This window comes from Priapulus caudatus, unplaced genomic scaffold, assembly GCF_000485595.1.
Source record: "Priapulus caudatus unplaced genomic scaffold, Priapulus_caudatus-5.0.1 Scaffold110, whole genome shotgun sequence".
NCBI lineage: Eukaryota > Metazoa > Priapulida > Priapulimorpha > Priapulimorphida > Priapulidae > Priapulus > Priapulus caudatus.
The window spans coordinates 43946-53985 of NW_014577171.1; the positions used below are offsets into that span (position 1 = coordinate 43946).

The following is a 10040-nucleotide window of genomic DNA, read 5'->3' on the forward strand; positions in this document are numbered from 1 at the left end:
TTTATGTCATGTTAAAACCGCTTCTCCATTTTTATAACAATAGCTGTTATAGTCATGGTCTCTATGTCAGCTTTTGTGACTGTATACCTTGATCTAAGTACCCTGATAAAAAAGTACACATTGCTTCCAGCTTAAGAACAGCTACACTACACTAAGCTGCCACTTTGTGGCACAAGTTTGAATTTTAAATAATATGGGTAGAATTGCTTTGCACCTAGTCAGCTCTGGTAAGTCGGGTGGAGGGAATGCTTTATAATAAGTGTTTATGGAGGTGCTGAATTCAATTAAGACACGATTAGCAGGTAAGAATGACACATCTTGCATCTGGTGTTTAGGAGCAGGAAGTGGTCCTTCTGAGAGCCACCCAAAAACGCCCGTGGTACATTGGTCCAAGGGAGATAATGGTACTCCTTCACCAGCCAAGCGAAAATCTGATACGCAATTGATGAATCAGCCTGCTGAGAAGAAATTAGAGAAAGGTAACGTGATTATTAATTATTTACATAGCCAGCATGTCGCGAGATTAGCCCGTCACTCGAATTTTGATGAATTATTTATTTCAAAATCTGAAATTCCTTCTTTTGGAAATGCAGGATAGTCTGGCTGCCATATATGTAATGTAATTTATTTTCACTACAGCTAGGTTAGTTGAAGCCATTACTGAATGTTACAACAAATTTAATCCCAGTGTTTTAACTCCTTTCTGATTAGAGATATTAAAGGGATACTAGATTCTGGGATTTTACTGCATACAACTGTACTTACTGTATAAATCATCTATGCCCACACGTACTTGTTACCAGATACCTAATGTAATTGTTATAATTAATTATACATCAACGCTACGAAATTTGAACGGCGCCATTGACACCCGCGACCGTGCTGCCACTCTGAAAAAGTTGCGCATTTTCCAATATATTTTGCACGTTACAGACCGAGGGCTAATCACAAAGGTGCAATTATATTTATACCTAAATGCTATTTAACCGAACGATGTTCATTTTAGGAAAAATTTATCCATAATATAACTGAAACTATATGTCGTTTATAAGATATTACAATCCTTTTGCTTTTAAATTGATATATAATAAACACCCTTGGCTGAAAAGGCGTTTTGCACAACTTTTCAGATCATGCGCTTCGAGTGGCGCCACCGTCGTTGTAATTAAAACTGTAGTCGTTGGTTATAAAACATTAAAAAAAAATATTTCTAATGGTGATTGAACCATGAAACTTTTTATGTAATGTAATTTTAACCTAAATTAACTGAAAATAACCCTAGAACCTAGAGTAAAGGATCCCTTTAAATCAGGCTGCATCTGTTTTAGCTGTTGAGTCTCCTTACCACCTGCAAGCCTATGTCGCTGAGAGAAAGGGCGAGAGAGAGGAAATGCAGGATGCTTATGTTATCATTGAAAACTATCGACTTGACGTATCTCCCGATGCATCCATGTAAGAACCATTAGATGCTCTGTTGAAAATTACCTTGTTTTTGTTGCATTGTGCGCAAACGGCCAATTGCGCCTACCATAATCTGATTACTACTGAAAATTGAGTGATTATGCAATCCCAAACGATTTATTGGGATGACTGAGTCCTTGTGAAAGTGCTATTGCAAACCAATCTTGTGTTATTTTTATTTTTGACAGTCGTTGTTATTGTGTAATAAGTTATTTCATCTTTTTAGTCAACAGATGGCGTACTATGCAGTGTTTGATGGTCACGCGGGAGCGAGAGCTTCACAGTATTCAGCTAGGCATCTGCACAGCAACTTGGCTGAGAAATTGCAATGTACCAACGTCCAAGCAGTTGAGAAGGAGATTAAGCGCATATTTATTGACACATTCAAGAAAACAGACGAAGACTTCCTGAAAGAAGCCAGCAGAAAGTGAGGACATACATTGGAAATTGTCTTATTAGTTTACAAATTTTATATATGATGAAGGCAATTAGTTTGTACAAATCATTAATTAGGAAGATAAGCTGTAGGCCGAAAAATCAACCTGTTTAATTTCAAGTGTTATATTTATGTTGAATGATGTGCGCTGAGATAATTCATGGATCCAGTTTTATCATTCTAAGGCTATGGACTGCATATTTAATGTTCTTGACTTTGGCATTGCTCAGGTACTTCCAAGACTAAATATGTTCCTGAACTCTTACCTGATAGAAAGTTGGTTGGGAAAACCTTTGTCAGATCATTTAACCTTCACCTTAATCAAGGCCGTCTGGCCTTTGTCTGACTGGCTAATGGTTCAAAAAGTGTATGTATGTTGCATTTCACGAATGTGTTAATGCCACTAGGCAGGTGTTACCTGTATGTGTGGAGTTAACATGTATGTAATAACGTCACACCTTTCAGCAAGCCAGCTTGGAAAGATGGCACGACTGCTGTGTGTGTGCTACTCATTAACGAGACACTCTATATTGCCAACCTTGGTGACAGCAAGGTAGGTTGTACAGGTGCAACCTCACTAATCAGCAATCTGGTGGTTCAGCAGCATCGATTGGTTGGGAACGATGATAACAATATGGTGGTCGTTCGCTTAATCTACTAATCTACTTATTCTTACTTGCGAAATGTCCGCCTCCGGTGGCCATATTCGCTCGTTACGCTGATGAGACTACGATGATTTCTCTAAATCCCGGCCCGATTCATAGTAATCTTTTAGTAAAATATTGACTTGATACGAAGACAATAATACAAGGATCCTGTTATTAACATAAAATTTTCTGTCCCTGTATATTCATTTCTATATAAAACACTTTGTACACACCTTCTAATCCATTGTTTTCTCTTCAAATTAAGGCTAATATAATATACATAACCCGCTTAATACGATTATTTTCCTTTGGCACGTCAGTTTCGTACTAACGGGGTGCGACTGTATAGTAATGAATAGTAGTAATAAATATAAATATAAATATAAATATAATTGAATGAGGAATTTAGGCTTTGCAGTAATTGTATCTATTTGTGATAAATTTAACACTACTAAAGTTCTTAATTATACATATAAACCTATATAAAATACCTTGTACACACCTTGTAATCCATAATTTTTTCTTTGTGAATTCATGGCTAATATATATGTGGTTAATACGAAACCCGCATAATACAATTATTTTTCTTTGGCCCCTCCGTTTTCTACTAACGGGGTTTGACTGTAATAATGATTCTTGGAAAAATGTAGGCAAACGCTTCGCAGTAAATGGTTTATATCCTCCGCACGTAGTGTAGCGGAACATATTGTTTTCGCGCCGTTTGTGTTTGTGTGTGTGTGTGTGTGTGTGTGCGTGCGTGCGCGCGCGTGTGCGTGTGTGTGTGTGTCTGTCTGTCTGCTCGATATTTTTGCAATTGTTAGAGGTAGAAACTTCAAACTTGGTCCAGAGGTGGACCTTAGGGGGCGGTGGAACCCTATTGATTTTGAGTGCCTTTCACCCAAGGTCAAGGGTCACAGGTTCACATTTGATGAATGGATAGATAGATAGATAGATAGATAGAAAAATAGATAGATTGATAGATAGATATGCGCTGAGTGTGAGCGTGCAGGTGGGGGAGGACTTGATTCCACAGCCAGCATGTGTGCCCTGGCGAATCCACTGCAAGGTTACGTGACAGACTACTCGGGGGCGTGTACAGGATTTGTACCAGGGGGGTCTAACCGTAACCCAAACTTGCGAGCACGCGAAATTTTGAAATTAGACCCCCTTAGATGCATTTTCTGCGCGAGCAGGGGGGGGGCCAGACCCCCTGGACCCCCCCCCCTGTACACGCCCCTGCTACTGTATCCTTTAGCCTGTGTTTGCGTGTTTGTAAGTCTACAGCCAGCGCACCTAGCGGAAGTGAACTGAATCGTGCATGTTTTCCAGGGATATTTTCCATTAGATTTTCTAAATATGGTTTTTTTAAACATATAACCCAATAAATAACAAAAAGCAAAGTGTTAGAATCGAACCTGATGCGTAGGAATGAAGCACGAAAAATTTAAGCAGGATTCGTGCTCGCGCCTAGAAGTGCAGGAACAAACAGAACGGCACTACTCAAATTATTATATAGATAGCACAAAACTTGTAGTAACTTGCGCAATAGCACTGATGCTTTGTCATCAAGTGGTATAGTAAGTCTGTGCTAGGTGTGTGCTTACGTGTTGTATCAGTATCAGTAACAATGCAGTGTGTGCCTTTCTTGGAGCTCAGCTTTTATGGTTAGGAATTTTGTATATATATACTCATGCACGCACACACATCTAATATATAATCTAGATAATAACTTGATAGCTTTGGTATTATAGTGTTGTTCATATATCCTATCATTCTCTATCAGCCTGTTATCATCTATAGCTGTGACTGTCAGTACATAAACCCATCAGTGTGACGAGTTTACATTCTTTTCTTTTGCAAGGCCGTGTTGTGCAGGAATGACAAGCCTCTTCCGCTAACAGTGGATCACAACCCAACGCAGTACGACGAACGCATACGAATACAGAAAGCTGGAGGTCAGGTCAGGTAATGGCTTCAGTGGCCGGCGTGTCAATTGTCACATCCAGTGCTGGGTGGTAGTAACTCTAAAAGCACGAAGATTATTGTGGTGTACACTATAGTATTTGAAAGCGGTTGAAAAGGTGAAGCGAGCAGAGAAACGAAGAAGAAAAATGTTGCTGTAATTACATCTACATCGGTAAACCTAGTTTTCACAAATGCGTCGTGACATTTCAGGGATGGCAGAGTTCTAGGCATTCTTGAAGTTTCCCGGTCAATTGGAGATGGCCCCTATAAGTCAAGTGGTGTTATTTGTATTCCTGATGTGAAGCGATGCAAGCTTACTGATGAGGATAGGTAATTTTCTGTGTACACATACTTGAAGATTTTAATCAACAACAGAAACAACTGTATTAGTAATTTCTGCACTTTGCTTGACCAATATATGAAGTTTTGTGTTACTGTTAAAGTAAGTTTTTGGTTTGGTGTGTATGTGTAGGTTTATTATCGTTGCGTGCGATGGTCTTTGGAAGGCATTCAGTCCAGAGGGCGCTATAAAAACAGTCATCGAAGTCATTCAGGTTAGTTACAAGAACTGACGCATCATCGCGGAAACTGATAACGTGTTCTGTCTAACTTGAATTCATTTGTAATGCTTAATATACTCTAGAAAAATTTTAAATCGACTGTAAACTCCTATTCTACTTATACGTGCATTGTGTGTCTATAATTTTGACGTCCACCTAAAGACGGTTACTCTGTAAAATATGACAGTTTTAAACACGATTTAATCAATTGTTTGATTCATTAGTGATCACTAGTCATCTGTGTTCTACTCTTGCTGCAGTGTTAGCTCCTAATTGATAATTGCCTTTCGTGTCTACTTGGATAATTTCAGGATGATTTGATCACCGCGGCTGAGGGTAAAACACTGGAGCAGACAAGATTCGAGGCTGCGTGCAATAAACTTGCAGCAGATTCTGTTCGAAGGGGCTGTGGCGACAACGTCACTGTGATTCTCATAAAGATTGGAACGCACTGACAAATCTTTTGCAACCGTTTGTAGGGCAGCATTTTTTCCTTGCGTGGTCTTCACTTAATGAAAAACCTTGTACTCTCACCACGTGGACAGATACCATTTGCAGATGTACAATTTCATTGGTAGTTTACTCGCGTTTATGTCAATACCATTACCGTACATACTCATAAATCTCATTTGTCTTTCATGGATTAGTCTCATTTGCCATAACAGTTTTATCTTAAAACCCCTATAACCATCACCTAATAGTGAATGCTGTGAACCTTGATCGAAAATAGAATAGAGATATATTTAAGGTTATCGGTGTACCACTGTAATTATAGGTAACGAGTGAGGTAAATCGAGTCAAGTCACAGGCAACCAGTGTGATGTGTTAACTTATGGTGAAGTATGAAATATTTTTCCATAATTTTTACTTTGCTATTATTTCCATGGAGGAAGAGTTCTGCCCGTCCTATATTTTATAATACATGGAACCTGTTGTGTACTTATAATTAATATCTGTTTGATATAACTGATTACTATTTTTTGAGAAAAGTAGTATATGAAATATGGGATTCGAATTTGTATGTTAGAAATTTTCTTGTTTTGTTTTGTCTTTTCCTAATTAGTTGCCATGTTTATTTTCATGTATATACTGTACATAGCCTGTAAGACTATTATGTAAGGTAGGAGTCAGGTCAACACAAGGTGAAACGCATGTGACCCAGGAGGAACTCACCCAAGAGTTAGACTGAACCAAACAGATAAATGAATTGTGCCTAGTATACTAAATTGCTCTTTCAGTGTGGGAACTTATTCGAGAATTTTCAAGGCTTTCCTTGAAAGTTAATGATGGTGGTGAGACAACAACTGATTGTATTATTAAATTCCAGTCATGAGCGGTTCTGGGGAGAGTAGCTATCTTTTAAGCTATCCCTGTGAATGTATATTTGCTCCATATGTAATTGAATTGCCATTACTTGGCCCACTAAATTTGTTTTGTCGAATTCAACATCTTTGGCGCATGTCGAAAATATAACGTGTTTGAAATAATTGTCTATGAACCAACAAGTTGTTTGATATACAGTTAGCACGCGCGAACCTATAGAATTGGATTTGTATATTAATTATTGTAAGCGACAAGCAAGTGTTTACTGTTTGAAGGTGTGGTGGCACCGTTGGCGCATAACCTGACATGTCGTGTCACCTACTGTCTAAACAAGTTCCTGGAATTTTTGCAGTGTAAAAAAGTGAGGAACAAGTCTCGTTGCATGTAATATTGTAGGGGAATGCATTCCACTTGGTGGAAATTACATTGAAGATGGTCAAAAGGTTAGTGAGCTCAGCTCGGTGGTTTTCAGGATGGTTCAGTCCAGGATGCGCCTCTATAACCATACATAGTTTGCGTAAAGATCTGTCTATTAAATACACAGTACAGACAGAAATGTGTTTTATGATTTATTCCCACATCACAATTAGCACCTCTGAACTGCCAAGTAACACGGTTTTCTTTGTATCTAGTCAAGGACGTACATTAAATGTACATCCCTTAATTTTCACCAACAGTAAACTGGTAAACTTCTGGCGTGACAGACAGAAACGCTACAAAGACTGGTACAGAATTACGCACACTGACACTGCAGCTTGTACTACCACAAGAAATTAGTATTGCGAAATACTCTGACAGCGGGAAATACAAAACAAACTTGAAACAAATCGCCTAGTACTCATTCAGCTACAACTTTTCATGAGATTTACATAGGTTCGTTGAACAGCCTTTACATATCAGTTACATTGGTTACATGTATCTGGCATCGAAGAGCTATAAAACATTTAATATAGATCCATCTGTTGCTATTAGTACACACATGTGACTTGACGAATTAGAAGTAGAATGTTTTACACATCAAATATCTATATAATAGTAAACTTCAACTTGTTTTTACTTTGGTGGCCGTGGTGACCATGGTTTTCCCCAATAATGAATAGGAGACATTTTGTATCTGCCCTTCAGCATCCTGCGCATGATCATTTCTCTGCCACTTGGTTCCATCATTCTCTTCCAAAGGCCATGCTTGTTGATACGTCTCACTAGACTGGGGTAGTAGAAACCTCGCCTTCCGTGACCTTTCCTTGGAAGGGACATCACAGTTCTGATTGGCACATTTCCTGTAAGCTTGGACTGCAGGACACCGGTGAGAATAGGTCCAGTCGGAGCCACCGGAGGTGACTGATTTGTCACTGAAGACCATAAACTCCGATTTTGTGATGCAATAGACCTGAAATAATTTGGTTTTAAATTACACACTGTTAACTGAAGTAAGTTAATTTCTATCCAAAATGAGCATCTACTACTACTATAGCTCTAGTACTATAGCCTGCGTACAGTTGCCGCAGGGCTATAGAACATTTTATGCCAGTTTTCCTAACTGCACCTGCTCCCCAATGCTTCCACGAAAAATGGCTCACAAAACGCAAAATGATCGGGCTTTTTAACACTTCTTTATCTACATGGACTTCTCACCTATCTTTTTAGCTCATCTGACATAGTCAGATGCAGCTTGTAGAATCGCATGATCGTCCGTCCGTGCGTGCGTGCGTCAACAGTTGGGCACAAATCTTAACCGCTCGACGTACGGTCACAATATTTGGGATGTGGGGGGGGATCGTGAACAGGACTCAGGATGATCAATTTGGGAGTCAAAGGTCAAACATCAAGAGGTGTAAAAGAAGGGGGAACATTCCCTCCTTAACTTAAGGTATAGGGAGGAAATGCAGAATTGCGGCACAAATCTAAATGGCTTGTGATAGTCGGTGTATAGCATCATGTCAGGAAAAGCCATCACTGTGCCGAAATTGGAGGTCAAAGGTCAATGGGGCACAGGGCAGATTTTAGACATTTTCTGAGGACATGGTGTGACGGAGCGATTGAAAAACTTTTTTGTTTCAGCGGTGACCTACCATTTTTATGGCTTTATTGAAAGGACCATGAAATGTGCTTTCCACTGACGTGCGAAGAGTAAGTGTCTGATAACCTTTTGACCCTCAAGAGGAGAGTTAAACATGGATTTGTTTACTGTTAGAAAGAATTTGACTGCCGGGTTTGCTAGTATAATCTATACATGCCTGGATGTATGAGGCTACAATGTCACAGTGAAATTTCAAAAGCTAAATTTGCTTGAAGAAGGTTTATGCTCCTTAAATCGTATAATTTTTATGGCATTCTGTACTGTCAGTGTGTTACATGTAACTTAATAGAGTACCGAAGTGATGACGTCACGGTGGCATGACAACGAACCTACTGGTTCTACACAATCATATGCTCATAATAATAGAGTATAATATTTATAAATTTCATATATTAACGGATTTATCATAAATAGTGCTGATTTTTAAATACGATAAATGTATTTACGCGAGAGTACTGTCTCGTGATAGGTGTGCGAGTAAAGATGTCAGCCCCCATTAACTTACACAGTTAAGAGATTCGGTTCAATTTTACATTTATAGCTCATAAAACGAACTTAAGTGGTCGTCATGAATCTTGCGTACACAGGTAAGTTGTTATACATATGAAATGTTATGTTATAGGATTGGCGCACTGTACGTTACAAGGCCCAGACGTTTAAGCGCATTTAAAAAAAATCAAATTTCAAATTTGTATGTTAATTCTAATAATAAATAATTTCAAATTCAAATAAATTCAAATTCAAATTCAAATTCAAAATTCAAATAATAAAATAATTGTTACGCAAGGTGGGCTACGCGTACCGGGAACCCGGGTCGCCCTAAGCCTCCAGGCTACGCCCATCCAAAGGAAACGCGGATCGGCATTGCTAAGCCTCGCAGGCTACACCAATCCGGACATACCACTCAAGAGCAGTGATTAGCGTGATTAAATTAGGTAGGTTTTGGCGGTAATGGGCCTTCCAATATGAATTGCGGCAACAGAACGCTCTGCTGATTTGCCGGGAAAGAATATAGTAATATATGGCTATGGCACTGCTGCCGGTCTATCTTATTTCATAGGCGGACCGTTCCTCTCGAATCCTCGTCGGCTTCTCTCTCTCCGCTCTCTATCTCTTCCCTTTCACTCTCCTCATCTCTCTCCTCTCTCTCTCCCTCGTTCTTACTTCTCAAAAGGGCTCTCTCTCTTTCCTTTCTTCCTACTCGCCGTCTCGTCTATTCTCCCTCTCCACTACTCTCTCACCTACTGGCTCCTCTCTCCTCCGTTTTCCTCAAATCTCTCGTTCTTCTCCTGCTCTGCTCTCTCTCACAGCCAGGCACACCCACAGCGACACAGCTACTCTTCTCTCACACGCACGCTCGTTCTTCTCACTCTCTCCATTCGTCTCTCTCGCTAATCTCCTCTTCATCCTCAAAGTCTCTCTCTTCTCCTCTCTTATCTTCTCTCAGCCTGGCTCTCTCTCTCTCTCTCCTCTCCAAGGATCTCTTTCTGTCTCTCTCTCTCTCTCTCTCTCTCGTCCTCTCTTCTCCTCTCTCTCTACTCGCCGGCGCGATCTCAATCTCTCACTAA

The 10040-nt window shown here is 39.6% G+C and overlaps 1 protein-coding gene across 1 annotated transcript; it reads left to right on the forward strand.

Annotated features, from left to right (window-relative positions):
- Positions 1-243: 243 nt before the first annotated feature.
- Positions 244-6944, forward strand: LOC106805355 (integrin-linked kinase-associated serine/threonine phosphatase 2C-like). Its single transcript, XM_014806915.1, has 8 exons — positions 244-479; positions 1329-1452; positions 1688-1888; positions 2363-2450; positions 4406-4509; positions 4720-4839; positions 4982-5063; positions 5381-6944. Exons 1-8 carry the CDS (start codon positions 266-268, stop codon positions 5522-5524), a joined length of 1077 nt encoding a protein of 358 aa, XP_014662401.1. The 5' UTR covers positions 244-265; the 3' UTR covers positions 5525-6944.
- The last annotated feature ends 3096 nt before the right edge of the window (positions 6945-10040 follow it).

Bases quoted from the DNA above. Each gene is read 5' to 3' on its own strand.
- LOC106805355 (XM_014806915.1), top strand. From the start codon at position 266: ATGGAGGTGCTGAATTCAATTAAGACACGATTAGCAGGTAAGAATGAC. The intron at 480-1,328 runs GTAACGTGATTA...CATCTGTTTTAG, and splicing joins TGAGAAGAAATTAGAGAAAG to CTGTTGAGTCTCCTTACCAC. The intron at 5,064-5,380 runs GTTAGTTACAAG...GGATAATTTCAG, and splicing joins CAGTCATCGAAGTCATTCAG to GATGATTTGATCACCGCGGC.